Source organism: Amblyomma maculatum, chromosome 11, assembly GCF_055883805.1.
Source record: "Amblyomma maculatum isolate TAMU_Amacu chromosome 11, ASM5588380v1, whole genome shotgun sequence".
Taxonomy (NCBI): Eukaryota; Metazoa; Arthropoda; class Arachnida; order Ixodida; family Ixodidae; genus Amblyomma; species Amblyomma maculatum.
Window position 1 is genome coordinate 9148004 of NC_139354.1, and position 18669 is coordinate 9166672.

At 41.9% G+C, this 18669-nt stretch overlaps 1 protein-coding gene across 1 annotated transcript; it reads left to right on the forward strand.

Annotated features, from left to right (window-relative positions):
• Positions 1 to 1237: 1237 nt before the first annotated feature.
• On the forward strand, positions 1238 to 14741 carry LOC146172812 (CB1 cannabinoid receptor-interacting protein 1-like). The gene is made up of 4 exons (XM_084583612.1): positions 1238 to 1543; positions 2383 to 2480; positions 5059 to 5203; positions 9023 to 14741. Exons 1-4 carry the CDS (start codon positions 1319 to 1321, stop codon positions 9185 to 9187), a joined length of 633 nt encoding a protein of 210 aa, XP_084439738.1. The 5' UTR covers positions 1238 to 1318; the 3' UTR covers positions 9188 to 14741.
• The last annotated feature ends 3928 nt before the right edge of the window (positions 14742 to 18669 follow it).

The window sequence follows — 18669 nt, forward strand, 5'->3', positions numbered from 1 at the left end:
CAGAGCTTGCATAGGGCATTGATATATGGTTCTCCTGCAGCCTTTTGGAGTGCAGAACGAGAACCACAAACTCAAGCTTAATTGTTATGCCACCTTGATAATCAAATTTTTGCTGTGACAGTCACAAAGGGTACATACTCTATTTTCTAAGTGCTTCCATGTGCCATAGGCAGTTTGCTTGGCCAGCCAGGCCTGAAGCATTGCCTCGAGTGTCTCATACTTTTTCTGTTCTTTTTTTTTTTTAGTTGTGAGCGCTCAGTTTAGATTAAAAGATCTTGCATGTATTGTCAATATCAGAACAACAGTAAGTCAGCCTCATCGTTGTTGCTTGCAGAACAGCATTCAAAGCTTCTCTGTGATATGACCCAATAACTAATTGTAGAGCAGTGAAATAAGCACAGGAAGGTACAGAAGCTCCAGTACATTTTACAGCGAATAAGCGATGCAGTAGTGCACCGCTTCATGGTGAGTTAAAGCGGTTACTTAATTCAGGCTATCTCTGGAAGGATATGACAAAAGGCATCATGGATACTTGGTTATTGAGAGCTTAACAAGAGCTAAATGCTTGCTTACACAAGCATAGTTGATACAACCATACTAAAGTCGCAGCTTGAGAAGCAACCTTGAGAAGCATGACATGAATGGGCATATGGTTATATGAGAGCAGAAAAATGACAATGCTTTGTGCTGCAAACACTATTGCAACAGTCTTATAGGATTTTGACATGGTATTGCATATGTCACATCTGTTTGCATACTTGACTTGCCCACAAATATTTGAACAGCATTTAACTTTGCTACAACACTGCAGCCATGAATTTCGCACACAATCAGTGCAGCCCTTCCGTGAATATGTCACGTTGTAATGTATGAAGTATCTGGTTGGTTGGCCGTGTTAAAAAAATTAACAAATAAAATGATATTACTGTAAAAAATATGCAATGAGAATTTTTGCACGTGGATAACGATTCTGCAATCATGGCGCGTACACAGCGATTATAATCGAACCAAAGACGCGCCTTGAGGCGGGCTGTATGTTTCAGTCCTAATTGATAGTGTTGTTAGCAGTCGGCGGCTCTCGAGTGACGATCGTATGGTTCCGTACCCTCTGTACAGCCACGACGATGGCAGAAAAGCGTCTGCTTTTCCCGCCTTACGCTCGCAGCGCCATCCCACAAGGGCATCCTTTGACGTCATGATGATGTTATGTCTAGCTAATATTTCCCACTAGCTAAAACGTCAAAGCAGTTAGTATTGTTCGCAGAAGGTGGCGGCACGATTCCCAGCTCCATGTTCCCAGCCATGTTCCCAGCTGCAGATGGCTGCAGGGCTCCATGGCTGCAGTGGCTGCAGCAAGTGGAGTGGGGTCGTACCGTGCCGCATCCTGCCGCTGCGGGCGTGCGCGGCAGTGCGCGGCTTTCTGTTGCGTGTAGTGCTCGCACGAGTTTCGTCGCACGTCATGGGCGACGAGCCGAGTCGCAATTTTAAAGTCGTTTTGACCCTCCAGCGTGAAGGGAATAACCACAGCGACGTCCATTACAAGGTGAGTCCACTGAAGAAATTTAGCGGGAACTGCGATCGCGTAGCGCGAGCAAGTTCACGGAGTGGTAGTCGGAACTACCCGCAAACCGAAAGCACTAGTACTCGTCGTTTGCGCAGGGCGGATTGGTCGGGAGCATGCAAGCATCGCGGGGTTTTGCAAGCTAAATCATGTAGATCCTATTCGTGCTTGCATGCAGAAGCGCTGGTTTTGGAATCGGCGCCTTTCGGGTACTTGGTGAGCTTCAACCGTCAAGATGTCGAGGAGGCGGTGATCGAACTGAAGATAGCGCGGGCACGCGTTCGAGCTGCTGCTTTATCGATTCCTGTGTGGCGTATTGTTGACTACTTGCCTGTCAGTTGCGCGCTCAGGTGCGAGTGATTCATTGCAGGCGTTGTTGTGGTGGGTGCGCGCCACAAGGCTGAGGTAAAAGAAAACGATTGTTTGGATGTATGACTAAATTTGATAGAGAACTCGTTAGCACTGCTAGATCTGAGGTTTTTCCCATACTCTTTATTTTTTTTTGTATTTAGCCGTTTTTAGGCGGTCTGGAACGTGCGTAACTGCACGCGCTGAAGTTATTCGACACCGAGGCTGTCGCATTTCTGCTTAGCTCGCGCGTGTCTCATGCAGGCGTACGTGCTGCATTGCACGCGCTAGCTTTTGAACTCATCTGCAGCTGAGCCACTTTCACACGACTCGCGCCTGGGCGATCATTTACGAGCGGAAATTTGTAAAGCCTAGGATATTTCTTCGTCCTCACGCAGAGCTTCTGTCAGAATTTGGCTTTCGTTTCAGAACAGGAGAAAAACATCTCACACGTTGCACTTTTTCTCCAACAGGTGGATGGAACTCGGTTTGGATCGGAGAGCACTATCAAACTGAACGTTGAAACAGCCTACGTTTTGACACTGTGCTTTAGACCAGCACAAACTTTGGAGTGAGTGTGGAGTATGGTTTCATCTGCATCTTTACTATTTCGGGTGCTGATCGACACAGGTGTACTAATTTGAGTTTTGAGCTAAATTTTTGTGTTGCAGGGAATTTTGATAGTTGATCATATTTGCAACCAACTTTTTGATTACTCCTTGGCTGCACCAGTCTCATGCAACTGTTTTCTCCATCAGGGTGAATCTCTGGAATCTTACCTGTGACCTAGCTTTATAGATGTTTTTTTGCCAAACAGAATGTTATAAACAACTACTTGAAACTGTCTTCAACTGAAATAATGGTTGTAATCAACTACAGTAGAGTCCATTTATAACAGCCACAGTTGTAATGAACACTTGCTTATAACGAACAAGGATGGAGCTACAGTCAAAATATGTATTAGGTATATGGCACTACGTCTCATATAAGGCAAGAAACTTTGGCTGCGCCACTCGGTTATAACGAATGGGGAAGCCTGCCAACTCACTGCTGCAGTTCGAAGAGGTGCACTTCTTACCAATACGGAGGGCGAAGAGCATTTCCCAGGTCCTAGAATAGGTTGCTGAAATCCTAGTGAATATAAATAAAATAGCGGGAACAGTTCAAGCGCGTGCAACTTCTCAAAAGTGAGTTTAAGCTGAAAGTATGCTTCCTTTGGTCCATCAGTTAGTTCGAGGCTGTGATGTCAGAGCTAGCGATGTTGTCTTCGGACTCTTTGCTACTGCTGTCATCAAAAAATTTCTCAGTAGAAACAGAGGAATCGTGTATGGTGCTAAATTTATTTTGTGTCCTGAGTTGAGGTTGATGCCATTATTGTTGACATTTGACACTGGTACTCTGAATAATTATTTCTTCTACCTCATCACTTACCGAGAAGCAAGTAAACTGCTTGGAAACCGATACTGCAGTTATCATATCACCTGCCTAGATGGGGCTACGTGTTCCATCGCACAGACATTTGTTTGCCAGCACGTTGAAAACCATTGTTCTTATATGAATAATGGCCAGTGGGGTGGTCCTGAAAGAGTTAAACCTCATGAACTGAACCCAAACAAGTGTTTGCTTCTTGACTGTCTGTGTTGCTTAAAAGCACAGAATTTTAAAAGCCTTCAAGCTATGCATCTGATAAAAGCAGTATGACTAGAAGTGCTCAAAAAGACACACCAGAGCTGGATGAAAAGGAGTGAGGGCATTTTATTTTGGCTTGCGTTTTTAGGCTGCCTTGTGGCTTAGACGGCTTCACACTTGCTGCACAAGACCATCACTAGTCAGTATTAGAGGGTTCTGCACTCCTGAGAATCTTTGCAGTTGGAATGACACCTGAGTAAATGCTGCTTCCGGATGGACAACTCGAAGTCACTGGACTATATCCACAACTTGCTATAAGTGCTAAAAACTCTTTTTGGTCATCACAATGACATTACCTTTGTGTAAAATTTACCATGCCCTGTATTTCAATCCAGTAGCATTATGGGCTTCAGTCTCCAGAAAACCCGGTGTTGTGTGTGAAAAGTCACGAGCGTGTCTCTGGCAAGTGGCATGGCTGGGCATTGAGAGCTTGACCGGTTGTGTGACATCATGAGACTACATGACATGGACTAGGTAGCAAGAGCGGCCGACTCGTTCTTCTCCTTTGAGGTGGGAGGGTGAGATGCGAACCAAACTTGCCAGGGCTTTCGTATCCCAAGTCAGGTACGCTACGCCTGTGCCACATAGGCATATTTTTAGGGTTTGGTTAAAGCGGGGCCTTATGTGTATGTTGGGTGGTTTTGCATATAATGTGGCTGCTTACAACTATGCTAATAGATATTTAGGACACCATAGGGGCACAAATGAAGGATTTTGTAGTTAAATGAGTAACAGAGGGCTCATACCCGCATGAGAATCCACAGGGGAGCCTTAGAAGGCAAGACGGCAGCAGCGATTGACACTGTAAAGCCATATCCTCGAAAGGACAAGCCTTAGTGTCCCCAAAATTTGCTTTACTTATGTAACTCTAAATTCTTGGCCAAGCAAGCTTCAATTCCTTGACTTTTGGTAACCACCATACTACCAAGCTCTGTAACACTAAATTCTTGGCCAAGCAAGCTTCAGTTCCTTTCCTTTTGGTAACCACTGTACTAGCAAGCTCTGTGTGTGTGACTGTTTTGTTGATACTTGAATAGCGTACAGTGTTTTGCTGCCGAATTTGCCATTTATGTCTCATGCCTTTGGTCTGCAGCTTGTCAGCAATTCTTTCTTCTACACGTGGTGTGAACTAGTTCTCTGCTTTATCCTTTTCAAACTTGCAGAGTGTGGAGCAGTGGGCAGGTTTGCCCACTTAATTATGGCAGTGTCTGTTTTCCTTTCTTCTGGCTACTTAAGGTGCTGTGAGAAGTTTTCTTTATTTTTCACATTGCGTTTATACATTGCATTTATAAATGTTGTTTACTGACAAATAAGAATGCTGATTTTTAAAAAATTGGAACATTTCAATGATTGCATGCTGATGCAATTATAATCTACCATTCTTATTGTTCTGTATTTTACCATGCACTTTGGATTATTGTTATTGATCTTTTTCTGTCAATATCAAAATTTTTGCCCAGGAATGTATCGCTCATGGGATCGCGCTACTCTCCCAAGGAGAAATCGCGGGACCACTCTTCTTCAACATACTGTGTCACATGGTCGAGCCTTGGGGTAGGCGTCACAAAGAATGGTAAGCGGGACAAAATCCCGCTTGTACTACAGGTGTGTGGCATTTTTGCCTAGATTGCCTTGAGCTTGTGCTTGCTATTGAATGCATCATGCAGCTGTTAGCAGCTGTTAGGGTTTATTGTAATATATTACATGTGTCTATTGCACCTTTCCGCCTTGCTTTTTTTTGTGAGGTAGGGGAAGCAACTAGCCTTGCAGCATAGGTTACCATGGATTCAGTTATTTTTGTAATCATTTCATTGCATTTGACTCTGTTCATTTTCGTCTGATTAGAATCATCAGAAATGAAAGGAAATGTTGGCAGTGTATACATATAGGCAGGGGTCTCAGAGTCAAGGAATGAAAAGGACCCATTATTATTTTTACAAAATAAAGCCAGCTACTATAAAAAGTAGCCAAATAATTAATGGTAGTGTAAGCAGTGAAAAATGAATCTGCATTGTATTACGAGAGACAGTCATAATGTTTTTATTGTCGGTGCCACAATCTTAAGGTTAAGGCTGGTGGGTACAGCAGGAGTCAAAATGAGCGCATGCGACTCTATTTTCGGTACGGTATAAAGCCAGTGTTCTAAATAACATAGTACAGTGCAACACTACTAGAGCATCAAAACGAAATGGAAGCATCTGTCGGCCAAGTTGACACATCGGCAGTGCCCGCTTTATGCATTTGGTGAGACATTACGCCTAGGAGATTTATGCCGAGCTGGGGATGGTGTACGATGACAGCAGTCCCCCTTCTTATGACGCTCTAAAATCGCACAGATAGTATCAGTGCTGTTGAGCAAGTGTGGGCGATGAACGACAAAGTGACCATTTGTCACCTGATGGTGAAACGCAGATTGCTGTGCTCACTGAACAGTAAATAACTGCTGAAAAGATAGTGCTGCGGGGTTGTCGCATGCTGAGTTGCACATTTGCCAATTACAATGCAAAAATGTTTGCGGGCACAAGTAGCGACGAAAATGTAGAACATTTGCGAGAGTGATTCTGATGACTTTTTTCACCTCATCACCCTGGACGTGTGATGGGGACATCATATGACCCCCCTGGAAAGAAATAAAAATGAAGACAGGGGCAGCACATGAACTCATCAGTGCCATAAAGAGGTGTAAGGCTGTGCTGTCATTAGGAAAGGTTGCACTGAGCCTCTTCTGGTACTGTCGTGGAGCTTTTCTCACAGAATATACCCATAGAGGCTAGACTATCTCAGGGATGGATTATTGTGAGTTCTTAATTAAGTATCAAGGCGATATCAAGACAGAGAGCAGAGAAAAGCTCAAAAAAGTCCCTTCTCTGCTTTTCTGCAATGCACCGGCTGACTTGGGACAGGTAACGGTGACATGTTTGGGCTTCGTCGGTTGCACAGTTTTGCTCGATCTCTCATGCTCACCAAACCTTGCAATCTGTCACTTGTTATTCTCCTTCCATGATGAGCCCACTGTATGGGAAGCATTTTTGGGATTGATGAGGAAGGATGGATCAAGTCGAGATCTTTCTTAGCTCTCAAAATGTAGAGCTCTACAGCGACGGTATGTGGCTACTTGTCTGGTGGCGACAAAAGTGCATGGCATTCAGGGAATACACATATAGCAAGATATTAAACTCTCACCCTGGTCTAAGCTTACTCTCCGTCCTTTCATGGTAATAATATCAGCCTTATGACTGCCGGTTGTATACCAGTATATTAAGAGCACTACAAGGAGATGCTGTCTGGAAAATATTGATTGTGGCGTAGCTTAAAAATTATCTGCGCAAACAGTAAAAGGAAATCACATATAAAAGACTGCAGTACCTATTATATTTGTGCACACATTTAATACTGAGAACTATAATACTCACAGCAAGGTGCCAAGGAATGTGCAATGTACGCTGACATAGTTATGTCCACAATGTTCCAAAAACTGTACATGGTGAAGAAGTTTTGGAGGAGATTGGTGGATAGAGCTTAGCCAGCTAAGGATTAAATCACTTTGGCATTTTGTTTTGCAAACGCTGCTCGAATGCTCGGTGAGGTGAATTTTGGTGATGTTAGAAGTGTGCTGCCGTTTTGTGTACCAGCTGTTTACAGCAGCTGGTGTAGAAGGCTTCTCTTTAAAGCAATTGTTCTAGTTGGGAAAATGCAAAATGTTTACACTGGTATTGCTAGAATAGATGGGCACTACGTGCATGTTATAACTGTGTTTGGGAAGACACTTGTTGTATGTGATAATAAGACTAACATAGTCTGCCTGTGTAACCTAGTAGTAATAGTGACTTATAGAAAATAGGCCTTGTGAGAAATTCATTACTTAAAATGCAAAGAAGTATGAAAGCAAGGATTTAGTTGACCGTTAGCACAAGTTTTGTGATTGTGATGTTCATGAAACAAATGGCACTTTGTTTTAAATTTCAAATGCTGTGAAATGAAGTACTTGTGACATTGGAGACCAGCATCATTGTTTTTGTTTTTTTTTACGTTGGTGAAACATCATCTGGTGAGGGCCAGCTTTGGGGAAAGGCAGGGAATACTTACTTTTGTAAACGGGTATAAAATGAACCCATTTTTATGCTTTCATTTAGGGTGCTTGCTTTACATCTTTTTTTCAAAAATTTCAAAAAATGATTGCATATTTAGTAGAATATGAGTGTGTTATGTCCAGGAAAACTACTACAGAAGGTGTATGCAGTTATTGCCTGTATGATATCTTTCTGTTGTTGGGAGATCAGTTCCATACATGTGTTTGGTAGGTTCAATCATATAAGGCTTTTTGCTGGTTTACATTCCCTGTAAATAATAACAACAACAACAATAATAATATTACTAAAATAATAGAATTTCTTGTACAGTACACACGGATTGAAATAGGACACTCGGAGCGCGTGGCCGTTGCTGCATGCAAGGCAGTGTGGTAAACAACAGGCCGGCTTATTGGTGACCGGAAGGAGCAGTTCTGCTTTTTAGATGTTCTCCTCCTCGCGCTATACCACAATGCAGCACCTTGGTTCCATGAGCATCCACGGGCAGCGCTGCATGCAGCGACGTCCATGCGGTCCGAGTGTCCTATTTCAATCCATGAGTACTGTACATAGTGCAGGAATCACTTGAACCCTAGGAGCTGTGTATGTTGGTTTGTTTGGTTCGTGGGGTTCAGCGTCCCAAAGCGACTCAGGCTATGAGAGATGCCGTCGTGGAGGACTCCGGAAATTTTGACCACCTGGGGTTCTTTAACGTGCACTTACATCGCACAGCACATGGGCTCCTTGCTTTTCACCTCCATCGAAAAGCGGCCGCCGTGGCCGTGGCTGAGTGCTTAGCATTATGTAAGCATGAATGTGGCTTGCATTTATTTTCCTCTTACATGTTTTTCACTGAATGGGAAAATCTTTAATTCTTCCTATTTTGTTCTGCTTTCATGATATCATAAATGTGGCATGAAGTGATATTTCTAAGGGTACGCTGCAACAAAATATTTTTTTACACTCTATGTATTGCTTCTTATAGCTATGGGACTGGTACCTTGCTGGGTAGATCTGTTGATGCTAATTACCATATGTTGATTTTAATGATATCTAGGTGGTTTGCTTTGCTGTGAAGTTGCTTGCCTTGTGTTCTATGTTTACACTTCCTGAGCAGTTCACCATTGCACTGCAGACCAGCCAGCTTGTGGCAGCACATTCACCGTGCAATGGAAACCTTGATCGCAATTGCTGTAGTTGTAGGCTCCACATCACGGGGCGCTGTATTTTCGAGAAAGCTACTTGGCTTTCTTTTATGGCAAATAGCTGTATGGAAAAAGGCTGCTCCACTTTTATTGTGTCAATCGAAGCTGATCACTTCCTCTCTGTGCCTAACTGCTTGCTTCATTTCTAGATGCTTGACCTTGGCGAGCTCATATTCAACTTGCAAGTCAAATTTTACAAGGAGAAGGACAAAGAACATGCCACCTGGGGCAACGCACTGCACCAGATCGACCTTGACTGTGAAGTGAGTCGCTCGTCAGGAAGCCTTGTGGTCAGCAAAGAAAGCTTTCGGTAGGGATCTACAAAAGGGCCAGATTTTGTGCAGATGAGCTTGGAAACGCACCATTGTTTTGGCTGACAGACCTCGTTGCAGCCAACGTCAGCACTGATGCTGACCTAGATCGGTGTTGGCTGAACGGTTGTATACCACGGGCACGTAATGTGGACACCTTTCCCTGTTGCACATCATGTATTTGCATATCATGGATATGTGCCTCTGATGTATGCCTTCACTGATTACTCATTGCCCGGTATTGCAGCATAACCTAAACAGTCTCAGTGCATTTTGCAGGCCTTGTTGGTTTCCATCTGGGTCTACAACCTACATAGAAATGTCTGGAGCTCCCGGTCTTTCTAAAGGTGTCAGTAGTGCCACTCCAAGTGAAAGAGAAGTAGCTGTAGTCAAAAGTATGTATAAGCCATTTTAGTTCTCCAACACAGTTGGAATGCATTGGAAGTGCTCTGCCTCTGAGGTGAACTTTTAATTTGATTTACACGTGTAGGCAGCTACTCTCGCACCTCCTTTGTGCTAAATCTTTTCTTCTTATAACTTACAGTCATGACATCCTGTTCATTCACCATGGCACTGTCTTGGTAAACTTGGTCACTTATTCTATAGGTGTGCATTATGTGGTTGATCCTACGCATATCCCTTGAGTTTCATCTGCTTTCTGAATAGCATAAAGGTCAGCTTGACAAGCAAAAGTGTCTTTATTTCCTAGGTGATGTATCTATCATAATACGTTTTCAATTGTGCGTTATGCCTTGAGATTTTTCACTTGTCTGCAGACAAGACTTCTCTAAGCGGTCTTACTGCTAGCAGCTTTTCTTCAATGTTGCCAAAACCGAATTTCTGGTGCTAGCAGTTCCAATTTTATATGACAGTAGCTTCTGAAGAAGTCTAATAATCTCGATTCCAATATTTGTGTTTTTCTTTCCCTAGATCTGCTGAGTGATCATTTAAGTGCCAGCTATATTTTTCATTACATTCTTGACTCATTTATCACTGCCTTTCCAACACTGCATCCATTGACACCGCTTTAGTTGGTAACGTGCTGTTTTTCTGTTCTTGTATCCTTGTCTTTAAAGGACGACTCAAGGGGCTCTTTGTGGTCCACACATTTTTCCAATTCAAATATTTACCCTAGGCCCCTCTCAGTCTCGTGATCTTTTATTATGATTTTCTAGCTTCATTGCCAGATAAGAAGTCTGGTTCAGACTAGTTTGTCAGTGGCTGCATTCACTACATGACACCAAATACACACAGTGGCCGGAAGTGGGTATCAGTCCATGCCGTTTCTGCTTCCTCTCCCTGCGTGTTTGACTCCGTAAACTCTATGGTTTCGTAGTCACATAATCTTTTGTTTCAATGCAAACGGATTTTAAGTTTCTCTGTTTTATAACCTCATGCTGATTTCTCTGGGCAGCCCTGTGTTTGTGAAATTGTAGGCTGTCTACCCTTGATACTCACTGTATGGTTGCTGAGCAAAAAATATGTAGAGCTTGTTTTCAATAATTTCAAATATTTTATGAGCGGGGTTATTTTTTATGTTACCAGTTAAGCTATTCAATGTGCATGCATCACCTTTGGCAGTACTTTTTTTTTATGTGAATTTGTGGTGTCATTTGGCCTCAGTTTTGGTTTCCTGTTCCTAGCAGTTTTAATACTGCCTTTTTCTCAATGTTTTGAAAAACAGTTTGTCGCAGCTAAGTGAGGTAGGTCGAAGAAATATAATGTGATCAATTCAAAGTGCCCAAAGTTGCCCAAGGTGATCCAACTGCACAGATTTCTAAACCACTCCATTGATGTTGGGCTGTGTGAGGTAGGCGGTACAGTTAGCACTGGGTGTTAGGTCCACCATCGATCGGTTTCACTAGCGTCCAGTTTATTAACCATTACTAGCATTACTGTTACAATACCAGTAATGCTTCAATAATATGCTCGATCGGTTGGGGGAGCATACCTTTTTTAGCCTTTGAGATGAAAGGTCACAGTAGCTGATCAGTGAGTGCCTTGACTGACATCAGGGCTGATATATAATATTGTCACGGATCTGAAACCAATTCCTTCTCATCCAAAAAAGCGGGATAAATACGCACAGTTGGTGCGGAATTGTATTACCCTCATCCAGCTGTACTACTCATGTCTGCACTGCCTTGTCATTCTGAGCGGAGGAGCGTGTCTTAGACTTCGAACTCAATTTTCTCATCAGCCCTTAACTTGCCGAAAGCTGGCTAAGCCAGGTTGTTAGTTTTGGTGTGTGGCTTAGTCAGATATGGTCAGAAGTGTTCTCTGTGGATATTGGTGCTGCTGCCAATTAATCCGTGCCACAGTTGCCACACTCTTTCATTTTCCCACCTTATTGAGTTACGACCTGCTGCAACTTTAGCATGATTCTCGCAGTTTTGGTTCTCTCACTGTTTTCTTATTTATTTTGAATGGTCTTGATGGAACAGATAACAAGTTGGATTTGGAGCAGTCCATATGCTGTATTGTCTCCCTGTTGACTCGTTTGAAATGGAACCCGGAGCTTTTCTTGTCGTCCTTAAATACTCCCAGCTGCAGTTCATATAAGGTTTACACTGTAGCATATATTGCTCTTTTATGAGGGTTAAAAATGGTGTCCTAGACCTGCCTATATTTTGCTAGCATATCTATGAGACACTTTTCTTTTTTCCTTTCTTTTGCCTCACTTTTCACTTCATTCTTGTACGACTTGTTGATACAAAGGACAGCCTTTCCTTTAATCGCTTTAGACACTTTGACGACAGTAGTGCACATAGCAGAATCATAGCTTTTGCTGTGGATGTACTATGCCTAGCAAGTACTTTCGGTTGAATTCTGCACTCTTATCTTAACTGTGACTATCTTTTGTTTTAAGCTTACTTGTGTTTTCTGCTGCTATGGAAAAGAAAAAAATAAGTGATTGAAACGTAAAGTTTTCATGCGGACTGCGTGGTCTCTAAGGCTTCTATCTTCTTCGTTCATCAGGAGAAGGCTACACCTTTGCATCAATCTCTGTGTCTTTTACTCAGTTAATTGTATATTTGTAGAAAGTTAACAACAGGTATTTCAGGTTTCAAAATGCACTAATTGGCTTTCTGAAAGCCTGCATGAATTATTCAGGCAACAAAGCAAATTACTTTGATTGATTTAGAAACGGTGAGCGGTGTCTGAAAGGGTTACCAAGGTGCATGAGCTTATCTTTGTTCATGCTCAGCCTCATTTTGAAATGCTGGACAGCTTGATCTAGACTGCTCGAGCTTAGATATTCATATGTAGGGCTTGATCTTGCAATTTCGACACCCTTCCATCTTACTGTTTTTGTTTCTTGTAATGTATAATTCTTGTAGCAGTAAATACTACAGCTGCTTCATTCATAACTACGTTTAGTTTCTGTTTGTGGTTTCTCCTGAAGATGAGTTTTTATTGGGTTCTAGTGACTTCTGAGTACAACTCGTTCATCCTGCAGAGCTATTAATTGCATTGATCATGAATGCCACACTATTGTTTCTCACTGTCTAGTGTTAAGAAGCATCCTTGCCCTCAATGTTGTGCCTGCATATATTTTCGGCGTGCTTCATGTTTGTGATGACAGTTTTTGCTTTTACTGTATCTTTGGCACAAAGCTAGTGAATACGGGAATGGTGCCATTTACATATTTTGTGGCTTAGATTTGATTGCCATGTAAAGCTGTCAGTTTTATGTGAGGTGTATTTTGTTATATGGAGAAATTAACCGACTCCTCTTCGTGCCCTTTCATGACAGTGTGGTGTTAATCACTCCGTAACAGGGGTTACTGTATGCTCGTGTGAGTAATTTAATGTATAATTTCTCAGCGTGAGTGGAAATTCACGCCAACTTGTGGAGATATTGTCCTCATTGACTGTGCAGCTTGGCTGTGATGGGATTATCAGCTAGTGTACACAAATAGTGTTGCAGCTATGATATGCCATATCAGTGTGTGGCCACACTCCCATGAGTAGCTTTTTAACAAAAAAAGGGTGCACTTTGCAGCCGCTGGCGTCTAAACTTGAAAGGCGCCTTGTTGAATGATTGGTGGTGAATGAAAACCGTAGCCCTGTAGGTTGCTTGCATGAAAAAGCAATAATGCTTCGATGTCAGTGATACAGTGTGCAATGCAAAGAGCCATGTTTATTTTGCTTGCTCTGTATGAGACTAACTGACAGTGAGAGTAAGTTCTTTCATCATGTGGGCACCTTTAGCAGAAATCTTCGCAGCGAACTGCATGGTGCTATTGTAGTCGAAGGTACACTCCCTAAGGAGTTTTTGACAGTTCTGGGGTAGATGACCTAATTATCACCAGTTTATTACCCGTGGGGCTCTGCCAAACATTGATGATTATTAGTTTTCAAGTTTTTTTTCCATCTTTTAGGCATACAATAGCTCACCATTAGTGGTTTGAATATTTTAAACATTAATCTCAGATCAGCGCCGAGATTTCTAAATATGTTCATATCATGTCTCTCTCTTTTCACATCTTCCTTAAACACATTATAAGTAAACCTGGAATTGTCTGGGTTAAAAAATTTACATGCTTCTTGAACTGAAATTTCTGGCATGGGACATAGCAATGTATTGATAGTGTTTGATAATGTTTTATTGCCCTGACAGGTAGTGAGGGCACTTTGTATTCCTGATTAGTCCTACAGCCACAGTTACGTGCTCATAGCAGGCTTTATTTGAGTGAGCTTAGCTCATTCTGTTTACGTGGAGAAGTGGTGGTGTTATCTGTGATAGAGATAATGAGAAATCATATTGCTGTCGTCCGTGGGTCAGCCATTTTGACGTGTAGCATTAATTGTCCATTTCCTATTGTATACAAGTGCTGTCAAAGGCAGCTGTCATTTTCAGGAGTAGTGTTGCTACCAGATTTTCACTTATACACTTTTTGCACGCAGCTATGATTGACCATTGTTGTAGTGTGCAAATATAGACACACATGAATAGACATGCATAATGTGCTTGTGGTGCTCAATCCAGTGTCGTGAGTCGGCCTTGTCTTTGTTTACGTGTTTACCCATTGGTTGTGTAACAAGCAACTTGTGAAGCACAGGTTTTGTACGTTAGCGGTTGTATCAGAGGCCTTTCTTTCGTGAAACAGGGACATCAAGTTCTCAGCTACTGTTCTATGGTTTTTAAGGCATACAGATTTTCATGGGTGGCCAAACCAGAGAATATATAGCTCAGTTGAATTTACATAGTGTTTTTTATTATTGTTTTTCATCAAGGGCTTCGATTTTGATTCCTCTGGACTGTGACGTTAAAAAAAGGATGCACTAAAGCAGCACAGGTATTGTTTGCACATGTAGCAGTGCAGCATTCACTGCTACAATGTCTCCATTGAGCACACAATAATAATGGCTGATTTGGTAGTGCAGTGGCAAACAGTGCAGATGCAAGCAAACAACTCCCTGCAGCTAACCCAGTGGGCGTCTATGATTAGTGGCACTTTCTTCCGACAACGCTGCTTATGGAAGTAGGAAATTGTTGGAAAAAGGAAGTGAAGCATTTTCTAAAGCATACCGAAACATGTCTTCTTTTTTTTTCTCTCATGCCTTATGCCATGCGAACCCTATTACAAGCAAAAGAAAAACAGTTGTACCTGAAAACTTGGCATCCCTAGTCCTTTAAAGTGTGTCCAGTAGTCATTTACTTCCAGGTGCATTGAACACATTTGCTCATATATAGAGTGGAAGCACTTGGGAGGCAAGAGTGCTGATTGGCATGAGCTGGCAAGGAGGTAATAATTTGTAAGCAAGGACTTACTTGGGGAAGTGCAATCTAGGGGCAAAACAGTGGCCGTTTTTTACTAATAACTGACGGCATGAAACAGATTATTTATGTCTCAGCTACCAGATGTTCTCATCATGACTCTCTCTGGCTCCAAGCTAGCCGAAGCATCGTGGCTTCGTGCAGGGACGTAAAGTGTTTTTTACATAAACTTTGCTGGCATAAGCTTTGAGGTCAGTGGCATGCATATCTGCTAAATACATTTCAGATATTTTAACAAGATTTCTCCTGTTCTATTGCAGGTTGAAGTCTGTTTTATGACATACCATAATTGAGCTCCTTAAATTTCTTGCGTGAAATCATCCCTTTGTTTCCTAGTGGCTGTATAGTACTGAAGGTACTGAAAAGGTACTGAAAAAAAGAGATGTAAAATATCTAATTTGCATTTAAGTTTTTGGGTACCAACATCAAGGTCAAGCTATATGTTAACATTCCAACATTTCACAACATTAAGCAAGACAGCCATTATTTTCTGGCATGTGAGCTTAATACTTTATCAAGGTCAGAGTTGCAGATGATGTGGTCCATCAAACAGTCTGTCTTTCACTGCAAATCTGAAAATCCCATATGCACTCATAAGCTCCAATTTCTAGCATCAGTCGTTAAGGTCCCCATATAGAGTGGTGAGAACTGAAGGTAGTTTGCCACATATGCACAGTTTACTCTGTGTGTGGTGTGTAATTATAAGACAGAGAATTTGAGATGTGCGAGACTGCATGAAAAAAATTACACATTCCTCTTTTGTTCCAGTACCTGCTGTAGTTTTTCAACAGCATTAAACTGTGTCTGTAAAGAAATTATTTTATGCTATTTTTGAAAGATTGCATTTTAGTTTCAGAAAATTAGGTCCTTCTAGTTTCGACATATACGTCATTATAATCGCCAAGAGTGCAACATGTTCATATATCTAGATGTTTTATTGCATTGCACATGCATTGTTGTATTTGTGGTGCTCTAATATGTGATGCCTATCAGTCGGGCGTGTCTTGTGTGTCACATAATGGTCAGTGTTCCGTACATTATTGTGGATATGTTTGATGTTGTTGCAGTGCGTTTATGCTTTTACATTAGATTTGGTGTTCATTGTTTGTGTCTTGTGTGGTTAGCCATAGTCTTATTGACGTGAATACTGTCTGGTATGAGTTCAACAGCTTTCTGTATAAAATGGTGCTTTGCACTCTTGGAGTGCCATCAAGCTGCCAATATCCTGGCTATTTGGCTCAGAATTATTAAGCAGGTCAAAATAATTTTTACGTTCTAAATGAAATTTTCTTTGCATGAGAGAGCAATCATGTATGTACCTTTTCCAAGGTTTCATTTTGAAGAGAATGCTTTATCCTTGAGTTCAATCACAGTCTTCCTTCTGGTAAGGCAAGCTCTTCCTGTGCCCAAGTTACTCGTTTATTGGGTACAGTTTTAATTTCCTGTCTGTCATTACTATTATAGTCGTACAGGCACAGTCAAAAGTAAATGGAGGGCGCGACATAATGGTAAAACGTATCGCAGTGCTTTCTTATGCCAGCTCTGGTAACTGATTAGCTTGGTTGCCAGGAAGCATCTGCTGATAATGTGCTCCGCTTCCTGACAACTGAGCTAATCAGTTGCCAGAGCCAGTGTTAGAATGAGTGTTAGAATGCGCGGCGACACAGTTTGCCACGCTGTTGTGCCTTTCATTTACTTTTGGCTGCACCTATACATGTGGTAGTAAAGATGGCTATTATGTGTTCCTATGAACTTTATTATTATTCATTTTGTGCCAAATGATTTCGCTAGTCTGGCAAAATGGTCATTTGTTTTGTTCTTTCGGTCCACAGTTTTTGTATTGCAATTATACTCTTTTAAAGGGATTTGTTGCCCATAATATAACGAAGTGGAGAACAGTTGTGTGTTATTTAAATATGCTATTATTTCTGTTTACATGAAAGGTTTTGAAGTAATTAAGTGTCCCGAAGGTGTAGAAATAAATGCTGAACTTGTAGGGCCCTGTCCAGAAACTGCAGAAAAAGAAATATGGAAAGAAGTGATGTTGCTGTTGACTATGCAATACCATATCAGAATATTTGTATGAAGTTTTAGACTTGTGCATAATAAAGAAGGCTAAATCTTTATTGGTCACTGAGCCTGTTCTTACTGTCTTTTGTGTTCAGCATGTGCTGAGAGAGCCTTCTAAACTTCAGCTATGTTCTTCTTCTTTACTTGGAACTGTAGTGATACTGTTGCTAATTATAGCTAATTGTACAAGGTGATAGAGCATTGTCAACATTTTATAAGGAGTACTTTTTCCTGTTAATAGCAGGCTATATTCTTTTCTCTTCTTTTTTTCTGTGAAGATGGTTGCATGGCTTGCTAAAGACGTACTTATGGATCTCTATACTAATTTGCAGTAACGATTCTATTTATATCTGTTTTTGCTTTTCTCTTTATTATATAATCCTTACCGTTCGCGAACGACAGTGTTACCATGACTAAGAACACCGGTGGGTCTGAGGTACTCACCACTGGCGGACTTTCACGTGGCTACAGTTGTAGCATCATTTCTACATATCAGTTTTGGGTTTGACTCTGGACTTAGTTGAACACAGATTTACCGGCACACCATGTTGACATGTTGACAAACGTGCAAAGCTAGCTCCCTCAGTCTTGTGGTGTAGCATAACAGTGGTGTCTTACTGTCTCAGTAGTACTTGCATGCGGGCTAGTTGGTTAGATGACTTTGAAGACCTCTGGCACTGCATAGTTGCACACAAATATAACACACACACACAAGAGATTACAGCAAGACGTTCACACCAACGATGCGCTCACTACCAACTGGCTGTTATTTGTGATACGAAGAAGAAAGCATCACAAAATGACGTAAGGGTACAATAAGAAGAAGAAAACAAAAGATTCATAAAAAAATGCGAAGAAAAATTCTGAAGGAAAAATAAAACGAAAATAATGGCAAATTGCATCTATCTTCTTGTCATATTGTCCGAACGAAGCAGTATCACTTCCTTCCTGTTGAGCGCCACAGACGGAACACTCACACATTCCCTTTCTTTACCCGAAACCATTTAAATGCTTCAATAATCTGCCTTTTTAAAGTCGTTTACGCGAGCCAGCATCTTAGTTTCGGTGAACCTTGCTACACAATGGTTACCCTTCCGCTCGACAACAAGAGCAATGGGTCGCCAGGTTTTCTGGAGCTGACAATGCGGCATAAGAATTTCTGTGTTCCCTTAGCCTCTCATTGAGGCATCGGCCTGTCTGCCGCGCATAGGCCTTCCCACATGTCAGGGGAATCTTGTAAACAACACCTTTGCGGCATTTGACAAAGCGTTCCCTATGCAGCACACCGCATCCTTCCTTGGTCTCACTAGTTCCGTTCACCTTCCTGCACATACTCTTTAACTTGTTCGGTGCAGACAGCATGAGCCTAATTTCAAATCGGCTCGCGGTCCTTTTAAAGACAATGTGATACGCCGTGTACGTAGGGGACAACAACCTGTCTCCTCTTTTCACTCTCTTTACGCTCTCTTGTTCGAGGTCGCATATTCTTCAAACAGCTCTCAGCCGCAGATATCAAAATGCTCCTCGGATATCCACTTCTTTTCAGCCTCTCAATCTGTAGGTTGACACACTTGCCCATCAAGTGCGGACAGGATTTGATCAATGCCTGCCGTAAAGATGAGACAGCTAGC

Excerpts from the sequence above, each read along its gene's own strand:
- LOC146172812 (XM_084583612.1), top strand. The coding sequence starts at position 1,319 with ATGGCTGCAGGGCTCCATGGCTGCAGTGGCTGCAGCAAGTGGAGTGGG. Across the intron at positions 2,481-5,058 it reads AGACCAGCACAAACTTTGGA|GAATGTATCGCTCATGGGAT; the intron begins GTGAGTGTGGAG and ends ATTTTTGCCCAG. Across the intron at positions 5,204-9,022 it reads AAATCCCGCTTGTACTACAG|ATGCTTGACCTTGGCGAGCT; the intron begins GTGTGTGGCATT and ends CTTCATTTCTAG.